The 20831-nt window shown below is 37.0% G+C and overlaps 1 protein-coding gene across 8 annotated transcripts in view; it reads left to right on the top strand.

Annotated features, from left to right (window-relative positions):
• Positions 1 to 20831, top strand: part of NAV3 (neuron navigator 3) — a 597791-nt gene that overhangs the window by 434332 nt on the left and 142628 nt on the right. For all 8 annotated transcript variants that reach the window (XM_045069074.1, XM_045069076.1, XM_045069075.1 and 5 more), the window contains one exon: positions 11957 to 12076. In XM_045069074.1, the coding sequence (XP_044925009.1) occupies positions 11957 to 12076 (120 nt within the window). The remainder of the gene's footprint in view (positions 1 to 11956; positions 12077 to 20831) is intronic.

Genomic DNA, 20831 nt, shown 5'->3' with positions numbered 1-20831 from the left:
TCTGTAATGCAAGGAAAAGCTTCCCAAATCAAGTTTATAATTTTCATGATTTCCCAAAATGCTAAATTTAGGGATTTGACCTACTTTTTGTCCTTATACATCTGAGAGAACCAGTATCAAAAAGCATTCTTCTATATGAGTAACCTTCCTGACATCCTTCATGAAAGAAAAGAAAAGAAAAAGGAAAATGTTATTTGAAAGGAGACAGACCTAAAAAAAAAAAAAAAAAAATTACAGAAGACCTTTCGATGTATAGCTCTGCTGTGATGTCCCCATATCCAGTGCTTTCATATGTGCTCCTTCCCAGATGCCTAAATTCCAACAGTTTAGAATTCGGGAGACAGATTGCGGTCAGTTAGGGTAGGAGGTAGTTGAGATGCTGCTGGAGTCAGAGTCTAATTTAAATTCCTTTCTACAATTTGCTGTCTGTGGATGCCATGGGGGCTTAATTTGCCCAAACTCTTTGTTTTCTGTAATAAGGATGAAATTGCAGAATCTCCACAAAATTATTAGGAATTAAGGAAATAACCCACAAAATTGTACTTACTCAAAGCCTGTCACAGTATGAGAGTTGAGTCAATTTGTCATCAGCATCATAATTCCATTTATTATCATTAATAATCACACTAACTTGTAGATGTTATTGTTATCATTTTGGTCCATATTAAATACCATCTGGGGGTGAGATACCCAGTTTGGGCAGCACAGGAGCTACACTTTTGAAAGCATGAACTTTTTCTCCTGTCTCTCCCTTTTCTCACCCACTGTTTCTACTCTCACTCCTATCTCCTCCTCTTTTCTTTCTTCATCACTTTAAGTGAGAGCATATGTGGTTTTTTTTTTGTTTTTGTTTTTTGTTTTTTTGTTTTTTTGACAGACAGAGATTACAAGTAGGCAGAGAGGCAGTCAGAGAGAGGAGGAAGCAGGCTCCCTGCTGAGCAGAGAGCCCAGTGTGGGGCTCGGTCCCAGGACCCTGGGATCATGACCTGAGCCAAAGGCAGGCGCTTAACGACTGAGCCACCGAGGCAACCCTCATCAGTCTTACATAACACCCAGTGCTCATCACATCACCTGTCCTCCTTAATGCCCTTCACCCAGTTACCCCATCCCCTTACACCCCTTCCCTCCAGCAACCTTCACTTTATCTTTACGGTTAGGAGTCTCTTATGACTTGTCTACCTCTCTGATTTCATCTTGATTTATTTTTCCTTCCCTTGCCCTATGATCTTCTGCTTCTGTTTCTTAAATGCCACATATCAGTGAGATCAGATGACAATTTTCTTTCTCTGATTGACTTATTTCGCTCAGCATAATGCCCTCTAGTTCCATCCATGTAGTTACAAATGGCAAGATTTCATTTGTTTTGATGGCTGCATAGTATTCCATTGTATATATACACAACATCTTCTTTATCCATTCATCTGTTGATGGACTTCTGGGCTCTTTCCATGGTTTAGCTATTGTAGACATTGCTGCTATAAACATTGGGGTGCAGATTCCTCTTTGGATCACTACATTTGTATCTTTGGGGTAAATACCTAGTAGTTTAGTTGCTTGGTCTTAGGGTAGCTCTATTTTCAATGTTTTGAGGAACCTCCATACTGTTTTCCAGAGTGGCTGCCGCAGCTTGCATTCCCACCAGTAGTGTATGAGGTCTATTGTGACAGTCCTCAATAACATTATGCTTAGAAATTTAAACTGTGTACTCTAAGCAGTGGAAATCACTGTTTCTTAAGATTATTTAGTAGCCACACAGAAGAGGTCATGAAGATGATTTCTGAAAGCCCCCCTCAGGGGAAATCTGCAAAATGTATTGAGAGGAGAAGCTCTGATGGTAGATTTCAGACACTGCTGCAGAACTTGAGGTCCAAGGTCTATAAGCCAGAAATATGGGCGTAGCCTTGATGGGGATGAAAGGAGCAGAAAAACTGATATGGGAGATACTACGAAGGAGAAATTTACAGACAAAGTGATAGACGCTACTCATAAGGGCTTAAGAGAGGCAGTGAATTCAGATAAGATGCCCATTTTCTAAGCGCCAGAAAGGGGAAATTATAGCTTTAGAGAAAATAGGCAGAAAAAGAGGCTTTTTTTTTTTTTTCTTTTTTGAGAAAGCAGATGGGAGATGATGAGTGTAGAGTTAGAAACATAGAGTGGATGACATTGTGGTATAAGTTGGAAAAGCAGTAGTTTTCAGGGTAGAGATATGATGGCGAGTGTGGTCTCCTATAGAAGAAGATAGTGGAAATTGTGGGAGATGTGTGGACTTCCGGGAAAAGAATTGAGAGAAAGATCCTGAGGTAAAATGTGTATCCAAAATATATTTCTGAGTTCACCCTGTATGCCAGGCAGCATTTTGGGGCTGTGGGTGCAGGAGTGAGCAATATAGGCAAGATACCACATGACCCCCTTGCTAGTGTTTTTTATATTTTCATAGGTGCTCATTTGTTCAGTGAATGCGTAACTAATACATACACGCTTGTAAGTAAGTATGTGTGTATACATTCTTAGATTAGTAGTTTTTTCTTAAGGCAGTGTTTAAAAACAGCTGAGTTCTATATATAATAATATATATTACAGGCGTACCGATACTCAGAAACATTTTGTATTTTCCAGGATTCCTGCTGTATTAGTTAACAGTTACTTCTGTAAGCAAGAAATCTCAAAATCTTGTAACTTAACCCAGAGTTGATTTCTCCTTCAAATAAAACCCTCGCTGTTATTTCTGTCCTTCAGTTGGGAATGTCCACCATATAGTCTCTCAGAGAACAAGACTGAAGTGAATAATTCTGTTACAATCCCAGGATCACCCTGAGCATTGGCATTCAATAAGCAGGTGGCAAAAGAGACGAAGAATCTTGGTGTGAGAGTATTTCATATGTACAAGGCTTACGAGAGGTGCAGATAACTTCTACACACATTCCCTTATTCAAAACAGCTGAATGGCCACATCTAATTAGAAGAAAGGCCAGCAAATATGGTACAGCTTTATGCCTAGAAGGAAGAGGAAGTTGTTTGATGAGATCTGGGTAATTTCTGCTGAATTCATTCATGAGAAACAAGAATAAAATAATAATAATAATAAAGTCACGTCCATTGTCCTTCCTACTTGTTTCCTGCTTCAGTGGAAACCCAGTTCAGACTTCTGTTCAGTTTTGTTCCCTACCAGTCTTTCAAATAAAGTCTTGGGTTGAATGAGCCTATTTAAATATGCATCAGTGGTCCATGTGTTTTATGGTATCATTCACATCCAGTATATTTAAAGAAAAACTAAAAAACCCACAAATCCTATATGAAAGCTTCCCCTGGTGATGGTGACCTGTTGAGCATTTGGCATTTTCTCTTTCCTGTGGCAGAGTCCAGGAACACTGGAATTTAAAGTGTTCCTGGTGGCAGTTCTGTCCCCTGCATGGGAGGTGAGTAGGCATGGTCAGCAGATGATATGACTGGTCGTAACTCACCGTGCTTAGGACTGTTGTGCTTCATTGCTCACCAGTTTACACAGAAAATCATTGACATCTCTAGGATGTAGCCCAGTACCTCAGCCCAGAATTAAAAGGAGGGAAGATGAGAGGGTTAGAGATATCCCAGGGGGGATTTTAATTTGATGATGTTTAAAGTGAGGAAAAAAGGGCATTGAAATGTCTGTGCTACGGTTCATGAAAAAATTGAGTCACAAAGTTAATTTTCTGTTCCCAATTTTTATAAGTATGTTTCAGTGATTAAAGGGACAAAGAGCTCAAAAGACACAGTAATGAATGAAGGTGTTTAAGATTTTTTTCCTCATGTAACCACAAGGAATGTCATGAAGGGAATGGGAATGGAGTTTCACTTTCTCATGCGCCTTAGAACTCAGAAAACTAGTTAATCGGCATTCTGAGAATTCAGAATTTCCTGAAGCATAGAAAGACTTATCTTTTTCTTCTCTTTCTGAAAGTACTTTAAACACTTGGGAATGTGAATCTGCCAGTAATTAGGATTTAGTCAGAAGAAGCCCTCTTACTTATAATGAGTCTCTGAAAACACCTCCATTTATGAAATAAAAAAGGAACGTGATGGAAAATTGGGGAGAAAGTTACATTTTTTAATTGGGTGGCAATTGAAGTGATCTGCAGGTGTCATGGTATAAATAGTTAAGTCAGAACATAACCTAAAATTCTACTTTAAGTCATATGGCCCGAACACAAAGTAATTTAATTCTGAGAAGTGGCCTTTTTACAAAAGAAGGTGAATACTTTTATCCTTCTTCTCCCTCGATTCTCCCTCCATTCACCCTTAGTAAACTTGATGGTGTGAAGCATGTGTACCATTGGGAAGGGCAGGTTAAAGTGTTGGGGTGAAAGAATATATGTGACAAACCAAAGACTCCTAATTGTAATGCTTCTACTCCTTTCATATTCAAGACGGGAGATTTATGTTTGGTGGAGGTGGTGGTCCTATTGGAAAGAGAGATGATAGTACAAGCCAACACGGACATGGCACTTACTCTGTGCTAGACAGCATTCTATGCCTTTGACATTTGTTGACTCATTTATGTCTCACCGTTAACTGTAAGAGGTAAATCTATCATTATTATCTCCATTTTACCAGTGAAGCAGTGGAAGCATGAATAGTTTAAGTGACTTTAAATGGAACTCAGAAAATGAACCAGTTTCTGGGAATTTAAAATTTCTTAAAACAGGCAGTGCTGGACTTGAACCCAGCATTCTGTCTCCAGTCTGTACTCTCCGTCATTGTGACATGCTGACCCTGTGAGACTGTCAACATGTCTACATGTACACATTTCTCTCCTAGGAGTTAATTTTTTACAAAAGAACAGAGCTTCACAGCCATCAGTCATTATTAGTATAGTTTTTGTTTTGTTTTTTTTTTAAGCTAGCATGTATGATCTAGGGGACAGTAGTTAATATTATCTGTGTTCATCAAAAAGAAGATGCTGAATGATTGTGCCTTTGAAGGTTTAAAAAAAAAAAAAAAGAAAAGAAAAGCCTGTGTGTTCATGTCATTAAAAAATAGCTAATTGTGGGGTGCCTGGGTGGCTCAGTCATTAAGCATCTGCCTTTGGCCTAAGGTCATGGTCCCAGGATCCTGGGATCAAGCTCCGAAGCCAGCTTCTCCCTCTGCCACTCCCCTTGCTTGTGTTCCCTCTCTGGCTGTCTCTCTCTCTGTCAAATAAGTAAAATCTTTAAAAAAAAAAAAAAAAGAAGAAAGAAAGTGAATTGTAACATATAGTGGCTGACATGAAATTTGAATGTAAAAACGCAGAATTCTAATAAGTTATGGTGCAAGCCTAGGTTTTGAATCTTTCCAAATCCCCACGAAAACAGAAAAAGCAACCAGCCAGCACAACCAAAAAAAATCACAATCATTGTTCACACATAAAAGCTGATGACAAAGTATCATCTCAGCCCCCAAGTAAACAGCTGAGGACAGACATCCAAGAGCCAAAGGAGGGGATCACTGTCTGTTTCAGAGGAAACAGAGATAGGCACTGGGGCATCTGGTAACAAGAACAGAAGAACCCAACATAGTCAGAAAACTGACTAGAAAACTCACAGAGCATTTGAAGTTGGCAGCTGAAGCTGGAAGGGCTTTTGACCCCTTGACCAAAAGAGAGAATAAAGGCAGAAGGTCATGTCTGAACAGAATAGAACAGTCTAGTTCCTATGAACTAGTTTATTTAGGTGCCTAACGACAACCCCCTTTCAGGACAGGACCCCACACTAAGAGACATCTTCTGGGAGCAGGAGCAAATTGAAAAAAAAAAATTGGCAACGAAGGTGAACATGACAGTCTGGAAGAAAGTGAGAGATGGAAACAGAATCCAAAAATCTCAAAAAGCTAATGACTGCTTTTTAAAACAATATACAAAAACAATAGAGGCAGTTACTGTGTCAAGTTGGAAAGGTATCTGCATTGTTTCTTTTTATTCAGAAAAATGAATTTCACATAAAAATAAGCAGGAGAAAAGTGTCAGGATAAAACCCTATAGAAGCCACAAATAACTGCAACACATGTAACTAATAAAGGATTAGTATCAATGAGCAAAGAAAAAAGGAAAACAGAACATAGCATTGAATCCAATAGAAAAATGAGCAAGAGAAAGTAAGTAAAACAGAGAAAGGCAAATACCATATGATTTCACTCATATGTGGAATTTAAGAAACAAAACAAATGAACAAAGGAAAGATGAGAGAGAGAGAGAAACAGATTAAGAAACAGACTATTAAGTATAGAGAATTGGTGGTTGCCAGAGGGGCGGTAGGCAGGGGGATGGGTCAAATGGATAAAAGAAAAAAGAGTACACTTATCATGATGAGCACGGAGTAATGTATAGAAGTATTGAATCACTGTGTTGTACACCTGAAACTAGTGTAACACACTACATGTTAACTAGATTGGAATTAAAATTTTAAAAACTGAATACTACTTTTAAAATGAGCAAAAGATATAAACAGACCTTTCTTTTGATGGGTTATTGTATTTACTTGGTCATATATATTTATATCACTTAGAAAGCATCACAACTGGTTACACATGATTACAGATTGCACAAACAATCTGCTTGAAAATTTTGAAATGGAGTCTTTCTAATAAAGTCAGCATTTTTAAACATTTAAACCAACACCGATAAAACATAAATGGCTTATAACGAAGTGAAAATATAATCAACCTGCTTGGTAATCTGGAATTTGTAAACCAAACCAAAATGAGACTAGTAGGTGTTTATTCTGAAACTCTTTTAAAAACTGTTTATCAGTGACTAGTAAGGCTAAATATAGGTATATGTCTCTTATGACCCAGTGATTTCCTTTCTAGATCTAGATCTTAGTTAAGTTCTTGCTTTTGAGCACAAGAAATTGTCGGTATGCAAGTGTTCGTGGCAGCACAAAGACAAAACACAACTCAAATGTCTGTAATAGTCAAATGGATTAATCAACCAGTATATTTGTAAAACAGAATAATAAAACTATAAAATGAGTAATGCAATGATACACATGAAGATAAATAATTGCAAAAATTAATTTTGGGTGAAGGAAAGAAGTTAAAAAAGATTATGCATAGTGTGACTCGATTTATATAAAGTTCAAATCCAGGAGATACTAAACAGTATATTTTTAGGAATACAAGCCCATGTGGCAAAACCATGAAGAAAAGTAGGGGAAAGCTAATGAAATCCAGGACAGTAGATGCCTCCAGAAGGGAGGTTTGGGGATGTGAGTGGGAAAAACCTATATGGATATTGAAGAAACTGCAAATGTTGTATTTCTGAAGCCAGGTAGCAGGTGCATGAAAGTCAGTATTTTTATTATATTTGATATATACTTTTATATCTTATACACCTACAAAAATATATATTTCCCCAAAAGGTTTTTTTTTTTTTTCAGAAAGTATGTAATTACTCTGATGGTAGAATTGTATGTATTTCTGTTCATTGAGAAAGTAGGATTTGAACAATATAAAAAATAAGTTTTATAAATCATGTTTCAGTGAATTCCAGACATAATTAGAGCATAATTATGCAGATTCACAGATTTGAACAGACTCCATCTTATAGTAGCGGTGGGTAGTGAGTGACAAGAAGGAGTGATGTATCTAGATTATCGACTAGATAGATGGTGTCTTTCCCTTTAGCCATCATAGCATGCACAAAAGGAACATGAGTTTTAGTGGTGAAGTTAATATATGGTCAGTTTTTTCTATATTTGAAGTGCTTATGAGAAAGCCACCTATCTATGCATTGGTAACAGTTTAGTACCTTATTTTAGAGCAAGGTGGAATAATATGGTCTAGAAATATTAATTTGGATAGTAGACACCTAAAGTAAATGCCACGAGTATGCAAATTTGCCGACACGAAAAGAAGCAGGCTGTCAGTAGAAATGACAAAGAATTAGGAAATGCTTTGTGAGACTTTTTTTTTTATGTGAATTCTTTTACAACTTATTGAATTTGAACATGGCTAAAATTATTCTGACTTTCATAGTTAGAGGTAATTCATTTTTTGTCAGTAACCCTCACAAGTTTTGTTCCAACTTTTTGTACCAATCTTCCCTGTGTCTATTATGGTCTTCTTAAATTCATCTTGGCTGACAGTTTTGAAGTTTAGATATAACACTGTTAGGAAATCATTTTTTAAATTTTACATTATTCTTTCAAAATGACCCCCTAACATTGATAGCTCCCAGACCGTAGTATAATATTTCTAAAGGAGCTATAAAATTCATGTTCTTACAGATTTTTAAATCCTTCAGAAAGAATGAAAGAAGGAAGGATTACCAAGAAAAAATTCAAATCAGGGATATGTCTTACTTGTGTAATGCCTGATGTGGTTTTTTTTTTTTTAATTTAAATTCAATTAGCCAACATAAAATAGTACATCATTAGTTTCAGATGTACAGTTCAGTTACTCATCTGTTGCATATAACCCCCAGTGCATGTCACATCACATGCCCTCCTTAATGCCCATCACCCTGTTATCCCATCTCCCATCCAGCAACCTTCAGGTTTTTTTTTTTTTTTTTCATAGTTAAGAGTCTCTCATGATTTCTCTCTCTGACTTCCTCCCATTCAGTTTTCCTTCCCTTACCCTGTGGTACTCTGCTCTGTCTCTTGTATTACACATATATTGTGGATAATTATCTTTCTCTGATTGACTTATTTCACTCAGCATAATACCCTCCAGTTCCATCCAAGTCAGTGTGTATAAGAGGTCATCCTTTTTGATAGCTGAGTAATATTCCATTGTACAAATCCCACTTCTTCTTTATCCATTCATCCATCAATGGACATCTGTCTGGGCTCTTTCCATAGTTTGGCTATTGTGAACATTGCTGCAATAAACACTGCGGTGCAGGTGCCTCTTTGGATCATAGTATTTGTATCTTTGGCGTAAATCTCTCATAGTGCAATTGCTGGATTATATGGTAGCCCTATTTTTAACTTCTTGTGGGACCTCCATACTGTATATTGTTTTTTAAGTAACAAAGTCATGGTTCTGTTATGAAAATGCCCTACCAACACCCAAATGAGAGTATGTCTGTGTAAACGGAGGAATTATAACAGAGTACTTTTTTAAAAGATTTTATTTATTTAACAGAGATCTCAAGTAGGCAGAGAGACACACAGAGAGAGGGAGGGGGAAGGCAGAAAGAGAGAGAGAAGGAAGCAGGCTCCCCGCTGAGCAAAGAGTCCGATCCGGGGCTCGATCCCAGGACCCTGAGATCATGACCCAAGCAGACACCAGGGGCTTGACCCACTGAGCCACCCAGGCACCTCATATAACTGAGTATTTTTTGATTCAATTAATACCTCTTGTAAACCTACTTGATATGAACTGGAAAATTGAAGGGCCCAAGAAAAATGACTATCCTTTGAAATGTTTCCCCAAAAAATAGGTTTTCTCTTAATGTATTGAGGTTTTAAACACATGGTTTTTTTTTTTTTCCCTTTGGAAAATTAGTTTTCAAAAACAGTTAATATTTGTCTATAGAACTTACTCTTCTGTAAATATGGAAAATTGGAAGGTTATATTTCTAATAGAAGTGATCTGTCATCTTATTTCTTATTTTCATGCATCACCATTATGGGTAAAGTTACTGAAATCAGCTATAATGCTTTCTTTTTATAATATGGAAGCCTTTTGAATCACATAATATATTTGTTGATCCCCAGTTATATGGAAAACCTTTGTTAAACAGTTTCGGAGATGCACAGATGAAGAAGACAGACATGAAATGAGACCTATATGAAACATAGTGTGTTCACATTGTTACAGCTTCCTCCAAGGTTAAGATTAAGCATGTTGGTAGTTTTTATTTTTTATTTTTTTAGAAGATTTTATTTATTTATTTGAGAGGGAGAGAGTGAGAGAGAGCATGAGAGCTGAGAAGATCAGAGGGAGAAGCAGACTCCCTATGGAGTTGGGAGCCCAGTGTGGGACTCAATCCTGGGACTCTGAGATCAAGATCTGAGCCGAATGCAGTTGCTTAACCAACTTAGCCAAAAGGGCAGAGGAGTAGCTCACTTATCTGGAGAAATATCAACTACCTTCAACCTTTTGAAACACAATTTCAAAAGGAAAATGATTGAGAAAAACATTTGCCACTAAACACTTTTACTTTACCAGGAATTCTACAAACTCTACCTTACAAGGCCATAAAAACATTTAGATATTTGTCTAGTACTGTGTGGGAAATTCGGTAAGAAATTGAAAGTAAGAATAAACCCTGAACTACAACCCCAAGATGGGACAGCTGACAAATGAAAATGCATGAAGGACAAATGTCCCTTCACTCTTTTAATTTAACTGATTCTCCTAATCATGAATTAGTTATAAAAAAAAAAAGTGAAATTGTATCTAGTATTTCTTATCTAAAAGAGTAGATCAGTGTTTAATACATTTTGGAGCAAAAGTCCTTCTTTATTTTTTCTGGTTGGTGGGATTGAATTCTTTACTGATCAAGAAAACTCACCATGTAGAGTCCCTTATAAGGATAATGCAGTATGACCTAAGTTTTGTATATAAAATTCATCTATTTCCTTTTCAAAATATGTGGAAGAGACTTTGTAAATAACAAATAGCTACTTTTTATGAGGTTCTCATATTAAGATCTTTTTGTATTTTTTCTTTATCATAAAATCTGCCTGCAGATTTTATTCTTCCCATTTTCAGAGGAAGAAATTAAGGCACAGTTTAAGAAACTTGTTTAAGTTCCTTCAGCTAGTAAGGACAGAATTTATTGATCATGTAAGTCATTAGCCAGTTTCATAATCCTAGCTTTAACTATTTGGTCAGTCTTCAATATGGTCATGACTAAACATTTTTTATCACAAAAATTGAAATCAACTTAAATTTGCTTAAGCAAATTATGGTCATGATTATAAATAAGCAAGAGTACCTCTTAGAACCCAAGGATGAGTTGTGAAGTTGAAACTACGTGGCCAAGTGTCTGCTTCCTTTTGTGCACCTGGGGGTTGTTTTTACTTTGCTGAGCAGCTTTCTCTGTAGCTTCTTATGTTTGCTGGAGATAACTACATCTCCTGGGTGTTCATTATCATCAACTGTATTCACAAAGAAAGCCCGAGGAGCTGTCTTTTAATCCTAGTTCTCGAGAAAGAAAAATCTGATTAGCCCAGCGTGGGGTAGGAGATTAAACAATGTGCCCTAGTCCGCAGCCACGGAAGCAGGATTGCTAGTAGTATTTGGTCTACCATCCCTGTGCAATGATGGTGTTCCTGTGATGTCCTGGAAGTAGTTCTCAAAGATAGGAAGTGGGTCAGTCAGTGTGACCTTTCACTTCAGATAGTAATGTGTGGTGGTTAAAATCATTCTGGAGCCAACTTTCTAGATTTTTTTCTTAGTTCTGCCATGACTGGTTGAGTAAAATGTTACTTAACCCTTTTGTGCTTACTTACTTTCTTTCTCTAATATGGTGATAAAAATATTATTAACTATTTAATATTAATAATATTAAACATATTATTAAACTCTTTAGAACAGTTTCTGACAAACATTTGATGCATCTTGACTATTATTTTATCTTTGTGGTCAATTGGTAAGATACATTTTACTTATCAAATAACTTAATCTAGTTTTAGGTTTAGTAATATTCCATTACTCCTGTGACCTTGATTGCTTCAAAAATGATACTTATAAAATGAAATAATCTTGCTCTTATTTTTCTAAGAGTTAAATTATCTCCAAGCCTGTCCAAAATTTTAACAAAAGGCGAAAAAATGAATAGGCTAGTAGGCTAGTTAGTTGTTAGAGTAAGGAAGATTGATTTCCTAATATACTTGAAAAATACTCAAATTCTTCCTGTTGAGTAAAATGTTTTTATAGAAAAAACTGTAGTAAAGCACATTTGCATAATTATTAAAAATTGTGAACACTGTTAAATTACACAGATGAGATCATTTAATTTTATGTTGATTAATTACACATTTACTTTCAGGTACATGACAGATGGAGGGCTCAACCTGTATACTAGAAGTCTGAATAGAATACCAGATACAACTACTTCCAGAGAGGTCATCCAGAGAGGAGTTCATGACGTGACAGTGGATGCGGACAGGTAATGCTATCAGCATTTATGATAGTGAGAACAGCATAAAGCAATTTCAGAAATGAGATCCTAGGGTTTGACAGTATAAGTTAAAAGACTTTTTATTCCAATATAATAATTATTTTGAAATGTTTTTAAAACTAATCTAGTTTTTCTTACAAGACTTGTTTAGCTCTATATACTGCATTGGTAAGAATATTTAACAACTTTCAGGTACGTGGCAGCAAATTTTAATATCTGTAAAAGCAAAACGATACACATAGACTTAAGTTCCTTCCTTGAAAAGAACCCTGGCTGTTAAGTTTGTTTAGGTTTGGATATTCTCAGATTTACCTGGAGGCTAATGATATAAAGATTAAAAGAATTCAAATTATCAGGTACAATAAACTTGATGTTTTTCTTGAGGAGTTTGATGAAAGCATAGAACTCTTGCCTTAGGCTAATTTCTGTTTTGTAATTGTTTCAGGATGTTTAAAGCTGTGTGTGTGTGTGTGTGTGTGTGTGTGTGTGTATGCACGTGTGCATGCGTGTGCTAGTTATTTTGCTCAAAGTTGTTTTGTCAATTTGATCAGAACCACTGCTGTTAGAAAATATTGTTCTTGTAAAACAGTATTGTAAGACATACTTCTGACCTGATTTTGCCCTCTCTTTACTCAGAATTTTGACTTTATTCATCAGGAAGGTATATAGTTTTATTTCTAAAACTATGACATATCAGTACCTAGAGTGGTTCTTTACTAAAGTTAGCACTGAGGAAGAGGACAAAAGGTTGTGATTTAATGTATCCACATTCTGAAGTAGAAACTGTGCACAATTCATTGCACATTTTAACATAGCCAACTCAGAAGGCTTGGATTTTGATATTAGTTATCAGTTTCTCCTCACTCAAATTATGTTGATATATTTTGGTGGGGATTTGGGGCTTAACTCTTTTTTTTTTTAAGATTTTATTTATTTATTTGTCAGAGAAACATAGTGCACAAGCAGGCAGAGTGGCAGGCAGAGGCAGAGAGAGAAGCAGTCTCCCCATTGAGCAAGGAGCCAGATTCGGGACTCGATCCCAGGACCCTGGGATCATGACCTGAACGGAAGCCAGCAGCTTAACCAACTGAGCCACCCAGGTGTCCCAGGGCTTAACTCTTTAAAAGAGATATTCAGTTAATCCCTCTGTTTTTATCTCTATCTTCACACCCATTTTCAGAAATAGCACACTTTTTAAAAATTTGGGGTCTTCTCCAGGATAAGTAGGCTGTTTTGTAGCTTTTCTTATCCTGTGTTCAGGAAGCCACTCTCTTAGATCTAGGGTGAGGGGATGTGCCTGGTATCCTATAGTTCAGAGGCCTCTCTAGAGAATAAAACTGCAGATTTCTACTGGGGTGAGAATAGACATGACTGCCATCCACTGAGCTGGGGCAAGGAGGGGATTTGGGGCTCTAAATGCTCTTTAAATAATGCTGTTGATATTTTAATTCCTGCTGGCCAGAAGACAGTTTCCACTAGGAGACTAGGATAGACATATTTGGTCTATAGACCGGGTATATGTGAGAGAAGCAGGTGGTTACACAAAGATTATGAAAAATTTTGCTTCCCCACCACCAACCTGATCTCTTCAGCCATTTTCCCTTCCTGATGCCTTCAACCAGCCTGGTCTTCTTTCTGCTCTTGAATTGATGCTTCCTCCATTTGGAATGCCCTTTTCTACATTAGCTGCATTAATTCCTCTATCACAACATTGTTGAATGTTGCCTTCTCAGAGAAATGATTCCAGAGAGTCTAAGATACATTTGATTTACATACACTTTCTTACTCATTACTTTCTATTGTTTTCTTCAACGTGCCCCATCACTCCTGGAATATTTCATACTTACTTATTTTTTACATGTTTATCTTATATCTCCCCAGTTACGATGTAAGCCCATGAATGCAGAAGTTTTGTCATAGTCATTATATTAAGAGCCTTTAGCAAATACTTATGGAGTTAAAGAACAAAGGAATGACTAAAAGCTGTACATTCATATATAGCTAGCAATAGAGTTCAACTGGATAGAGAGGCAAATGAGGCCAGAGCCAACTTTATGGGAGGATATTACCAAGAGAGGGAAGGGGTTATGTGGGAAAACAGGAAGCAGTAATTCAAGGGGAAGAAATCTACAATTTGGACTGCATTTTGAAACTAAGGACCTGCACATTCTTAGTTGACAATGGAAGATACTAAAGAAGAGGGACAGGCCATTGGTCTTTAGGAAATAAGATCATGGTGGCAGAACCTAGGAATTGATACAAAGGATCCTTATTTTATAAGGGGTTAGTTGGGATAACCAGCTCTCATTGCTCTTAAGAAGTTCCAGCTTGGGGCCTGGTGGAGGAACCTCAGACCAGCTGGAAAGCCCAGATGTGTGTAGAACAAATTGAGACCTGTGAAAGCAGTGGTTCTTAAAGTGTGGTAACCAAGTCAGCAGCATCAGCATTGCTTGGGAACTTGATAGAAATACAGATTAGCTCTATCCAAGATTTACAATTAATGACACATTGCCCCTGAAATAAATTGTCTCCATTTGTTAGAGTCAGCTTCTGAGAATTGCATTTTTGAAAGAATTGTAGAATTTAAGGAATCCAAAAACGGCCTTAATCACTTGTATGTATTAAACACCAATAAGACCATAGGGAAAATCCTGCTATCAGCAGAGATAGGAGATTGTCTTTTATTATAGATAAGTCTGAAGATCTTTTAAAATCCTATATTCAGGAAGTGATTCAGGATGTAGATGGTCTAAAAATGTATAGTATTAAATATTATAGTTGTGTAAGTCCTTCTGTTAATTTAATAACCTCCTTGTACAGGATGTTGTTTCATAAAGCTTTCGTAATTCTGATATCCATTCCAAAGAGGATAGGCAAGAATAGCTCTTTGCTTAGTTTTACTCAGAAAAGATACTGAGAAGTCCTGTACTTCAAAATAAAAACTATTAAATTGATTTAATTCAGTGCTCCATAAAACATATTTCTTTTACTGATTTCCCCACTTTCTTCTCTATAATAATTTGTTCCTGTGATATTTTAAGAAATGCTGATTTTGCCTAATACCTTCGTTTAATAGTTATAATAGTGCAAAGACTTGGGTCTTTTACCTCCTGTACTTAACAGTTTCCCAGCTACCTTAGTCAGGGGTCTTTTAAATAAAATGAAAAATGTTAGTGCTTGGTTCGTTTCAGTAAATTAGTAAATGTAGGTCTTATAATAGCTCACTGGTTAAAAAAAAAACCTTAAGAGCAAAGAAAAAAGTGGCTTATTAATTTTTCATATTTCATAGACATTTTTTCTATAAGCGTGATCACTGAAAATGCATTACATAGGAGCAAAGTAGGCGGCTGGCTAGGATAGCAATGGATTTGAATTGCTTGTGCTAATTTAGTGAAGGTTATAATGTTTCCCCTTTAATCAAAGTTTGGTTAAAATGGGATGGGCAGGGGCACCTGAGTGGCTCAGTGGGTTAAAGCCTCTGCCTTTGGCTCAGGTCATGATCCCAGGGTCCTGGGATCGAGCCCTGCATTGCGCTCTTTACTTAGCGGGGAGCCTGCTTCCTCCTCTCTCTCTGCCTGCCTCTCTGTCTACTTGTGATCTCTGAGTGTCAAATAAATAAATAAAATCTTTTTAAAAAAAGGGGGGGATGGGCAATAGAGAACAGGTGAAATCTTCTTCCCAGCAGATTGAAACAGCCCCAAGGAAAGAGGATGCTTCAATGGACAACTGTGGTATATCTTAAGTATTTTATTACTCGAAGATATTACAATTCTTTCATTTTCCATATCAATCCAATACCATTCCCATGTCCTTATTATGCTGACCAAAAGAAGATTACAGAATGGGACTAATCCTTGTAGACATGTTGCAGACGCTTTGGGAAATTCATAACAGACAGTTAAAATGTGTGGCCTTTATCCATTTGGCCTTGGTTATAATGAAGTCAATCCTAATTCATATACACTTAAACAATTGGGTTACACTATATTGGAATGGTAATTTGGGGCAAAAGTTTGGAAATAGTTGTTTTTTTGGTTTTTATTAACTCCTATTACTGTCCTGACACTAGCTTCCCTGCTAGCATTAACAAATATTAACAAATATTTGATAAATATTTGATAAATTTGATAAATAAACATATAATTACCTCCTGAGTGTATTGACAGCATAATAATAGCACCTTGGGTAAAAACAAAACAGAAAAATAAAGATGAAAGACCTTGAATTTAATGGTCATACAGAATAATGTAAGCAAAAAATAAAGTGATAAATAAAATTGATTAAGTCATAATAGATGTATACACATAGTATCTTAGAAGCACCCCAAAGGGAAGTGATTATTCCTACTGGGAGGATGAGGAAAGACTTCAAAAAGCAGTAGGTTTTAAATGGGGTCATAAAGAAAGCAAAACTTTTTGACATATGGTCTGGGAGAAATTCAAAGAAATGTGGAATTGGAGAGCATGGAAGCATTGAAGAGTTTAGTTTAAGGGGATGTTATAGAAAACCAGAAGTGGCAGTTATTAAGGCAGTGAAAACAGATTTCATAAGGAATTGTTGCGGCTGGGGGAAGGGGATCTTAGTATATGATTGGGCTCAATTGTGAATACAACAAGAACATGTGGGGATTCATAGCCAATAAGCAGAATGAGGGGGTCAGTGGAGGGAAAATTACTAAGAGAAGACGTCACGGGTAGGGGGATTCTTGCTAAGCCCACTTAAGATTCTTGCTGAAAAGAGGCCAGGGTGATCAGGTAATTCGAGTGGGGGTTGAGTACTATAACCAGATATCACAGGCGCTCGCTTATCAAGGTGGAGGAATCTCTCTAAAATGCCCTAGCAGGCAGTATTCTTGCTAAAACTGGGCTAGGCAGGCCCAACAATGGGTCACAGTCAAGGCCTAGTCAAGAAGAGACCTCAGAGGAGCCTGAGTAAAGTTGGGTCAAAAAGAGTCCTCGTCAGACCCATTTATAATGGGATTTTGCTAGTGCACTGGGAATGTGGGCAAGGGTGACAACACAGGACCTGGGGGGCTGGTCTAGAGCTTTCGGACCTAGAAGTGATAAGGGACTATTTTACTAATTTTAATTAGTTTTCTTTTTAAATTTCAAAGCAAGAGCATGTGTCATACTGATTGTATTTTAATAATAACTCACCCACAGCAAATAGCGAAGAGAGATGGTGCAAAGATAGGCAGACTGCTCGGAAAGGAACTACAAAAGTCCAGGGGAAAGGAGATGAGCTTCTAGGTGGAGAGTGGGAATGGGGACTCTTCTCAGGCCGCCTTGACAAAATACACAGCCTGGGTGGCTTAAACAATGGATATGTACCAAAGACTACACGTCCATGAGTGCAGGGCTGGAAAAGTCATTATCCGGTGAGAGCTTTCTTCCTGATTCGTAGAAGGCCACCTTCTCGCCATGTCCTCACACAGCCTTTCCTCTGTGCTCCCTCAGGGAGAAAGAAGAAGATGTCTCACTTTTCTTCCTGTTTGTGTAAGGGTGTCAATTCTATTAGAGTAGGGCCCCACCACTAGGAGCTCATTGAACCTTAATTACCTCTCAAAAGGCCCTTCTTCAAATATCATCACATTGAGGGTTAGGGCTTCAGCTTTGAGGAAAGAGGGGCACAGTTCAATCCATCCCACTGTGTAACTCCCAGGTGGTTTTATCCTTGGTAATACAGGTTCATCTCCATATAAATGCTGGATTAAAGTACTGACTGTGTATATATGTATAGAGTGTGTGCATTATAAGCTCAAACCCTTTAGGGTCAGGAAGATCAGGTGAAATGAATGAAACAGAAGGGCTATGTTAAACATGACCAGTCAAAGGGGAGGTCACCATTAATTCTAGAAGTTGCTGTCTGTGAAAATGCAGAAACGTGGAAAGGAGGGGCTAATTATTGCCAGACCATTTGATTTTTCAAGTGAAGTCTGACTCTGGACTTTGTTGAGGTATCTCCCAATTTTTACATACTGGCAGCTGTGCTAAGAGATCTATAAGATCAATAATTAGTTAAAGATACACATTTTCTTCAATGGCAGAAAACAAAAGAAATTACAGAGAAGCCTATATAAAGCAAGGGACAGTGTACATTTTCATGTATGGTTGTGTAAACTTCCTAATGCCTTAAAGTTACCCACAGAGGCACACTGATGAGGATATCAGCTGTACAGAAAGAAAATGCCACGAGTCATGAGAAGCCAGCAAAACTCTTTGACCCCAGTTCCAAGTTTATAATGTAAGACAGGACAATCTCAGGTCCTGTTTCCTAGCCATAGCCTCCCTCAGTGGCGCTAATTAATCTTGTTTAAACCACTGTGTGAATCAGTACTGTGCAGGCTAAGGGCACATTTGTATCTATGATGTAGACTGGGGAAACAAGCCCTGAGAATGAACCCTTGATATTTAAAGAGAGGATATTTAAAGTAGCCACTGATGAGGCAGAGAAAAGAGCTCTCACACAAAATTTAAGAACAAATAGGGCTAACTGATATTTTTGAGATGGAGAGTAGAGGAACGAGGCAACAATGTAAAATTCCATGGACAGATGAAGTTAATTGGAAAAGCTTCATACCAAAGAATAGCCTATAATAGTATGAAGTTTAACATTGGAGCGGTAGTGCTGTCTTGGATGATTGAGCCAGGTACAAACAATAGCCAAGTTACTCAAGTAGCATGGTCAGAGAAGTCCAAATCTGGTTAGTAAGATGATTTACCCACATGACCAGCAACTCAGTAATGACAGAATGAGTCTCAAAGGAGGGGAAGATCAATTTCCAGGTGATAAACTCGTTTTGGAAAATGAGCAAAATTCCACAAATCCAGGCCCATTCCGGATTATCTGTTACATTGCTATCCAAGGCATATTCTTAAATCTATGATTGTTAATTTCAGTTGTAAACTCATCAGTTTAACTATTCATATTTTTTACTGATTTTTGTGTGTTGAATCATGACCTTTTGAAAATAGAAAGGCATAATACATCATAGAAATTGTTATTTTTGTATTTTGCTAACAGACAGATTAGCTTGATTTGTGATACTGCAGTTCAGATGCTGAGATCACAGTTGATGGAAGAGTTTACAAAAGGCATTAGGGGATTGTCATGATTTTACATGGCCCTCAGGTTATCAGTCATTGTAACTCAATATATCAAGGGAAGCCTACGACAAAACACTAGTCATACTAAATCCTTTGTTGGGGATGGCCAGGGAGTTTTCCTCTGTTCTCTTAGGTTTAGTGTTTGGGGGCCTTCAAATTATGCTGCAAAAAAAATTATCAATAAACAAGACACATTTTTATTCAAGTATGTATGTGGAAAGTGACAGAAAATGTGACTCAAGGAGGCAATTACAATTTGGACTTAAATGACATCTGTTTTCCCCCAGGTTTATTGAAAAATAATTGACATACATCACTGTACAAGTTAAGGGCAGACAGCATGGTGATTTGGTTTCCATGTATAGTGAAATGATTTCCACAATAGGTTGAGCTAACATTCATCTTTTCATATGAATAGAATAAAAAGAGAAGAGGAAAAAAATTTTCTCCTTGTGATGAGAATTTAGCATTTACTCTCTTAGTAGGAGAAAAGGATGGAAGAAGGGAAAACAGAGGACTTCTAGGAAAAATAAAAAGGATACTTAGAAGAAGAGATGAGAGATGTGATAGTTTTATGACAATGTCTGTTTAAGTGATTTCTTGTCCTTCTCATCTCTGGTGATAGGAGTCAATCTTCTCTGGTTACAGAACTCCCAGGGAGGGGATTGATGATTTATGAATTATTTGTGGAAGCTCGAAGGTTAGAAAAATAAGGGGATTTTCAAAAAAAAGGAAACTCTTCATAGTCGTATATTTTGCATCCCTTCGCCCTACTTCTACAGTATAAGTGTGCCGAATCCTAATCTGCCTTTACAACGGCATCCATGGCAAATTCTCACAAAATCACACGAGGAGTTATTTCTAAGGATGTGAGACCTTTGATATTTCCACAAGTCCTCCAAATAGGAGAAGTAAAGGCAGCAGAGATTTCTCCTAAGCCATCAAGCAAATATCTCGAGGGGTCGGATTCATGATGCTTGTCACTAGTGTGTGTACACTCTAATAATTCATCCTATTCTGTGTTGATTTGTTCTAATATAATCACAGAATCAGTATAGTCCCATATCTTAAGTATTTCCTTCATTAGCTTACTGGCTTTCCACTGTAATTAAAAGTAAACACAAAAAAGATGAATAAGCTGAGATGGAAATAGATAAAGTAAATATAATTATTTCATTTCATAAAGTGGCCTGCCTTTTTTTTTTTTTTTTTGCTCTTGTTTCTTTACTCTAAGTAGAAAGAGACCAGTGCAAAATATTAGAGATGTAGAAAAAGTTTTATTTGCCCTTACAACTTTCCTTTGACACTCTTGTAGGATGTCACCATTGTAGGCTTATGAATGGCTGCTGAACTTCTGTCCTGTGATCCAGGTCTCAGAATTAACTGACCTCATTTTTAATAATCTGTTAAATCTCCAATATTGTTACGTAGTACCCATCATAGAATTAATTCACATGAGAAAAACTATTGAGAACCTACCCTCTACCAACTTTGGTTTTCTTTTTCAAAATTCCTCCTATTTGGGGTCTTTTCTGGTTCCATACAAATGTTAGAATTATTTTTTCCATTTCTCTGAAAAAAAATGGATGGTTGCAATAAATGTGTAAATTGCTTTAGGTAGCATAGACATTTTCACA

This window comes from Mustela putorius, unplaced genomic scaffold, assembly GCF_011764305.1.
Source record: "Mustela putorius furo isolate JIRA1106 unplaced genomic scaffold, ASM1176430v1.1 tig00003911_pilon_pilon_pilon, whole genome shotgun sequence".
In the NCBI taxonomy this organism is placed as follows: domain Eukaryota; kingdom Metazoa; phylum Chordata; class Mammalia; order Carnivora; family Mustelidae; genus Mustela; species Mustela putorius.
Note: the sequence above shows the minus strand (reverse complement) of the source record. Positions and strands in the feature narration are given on the sequence as shown.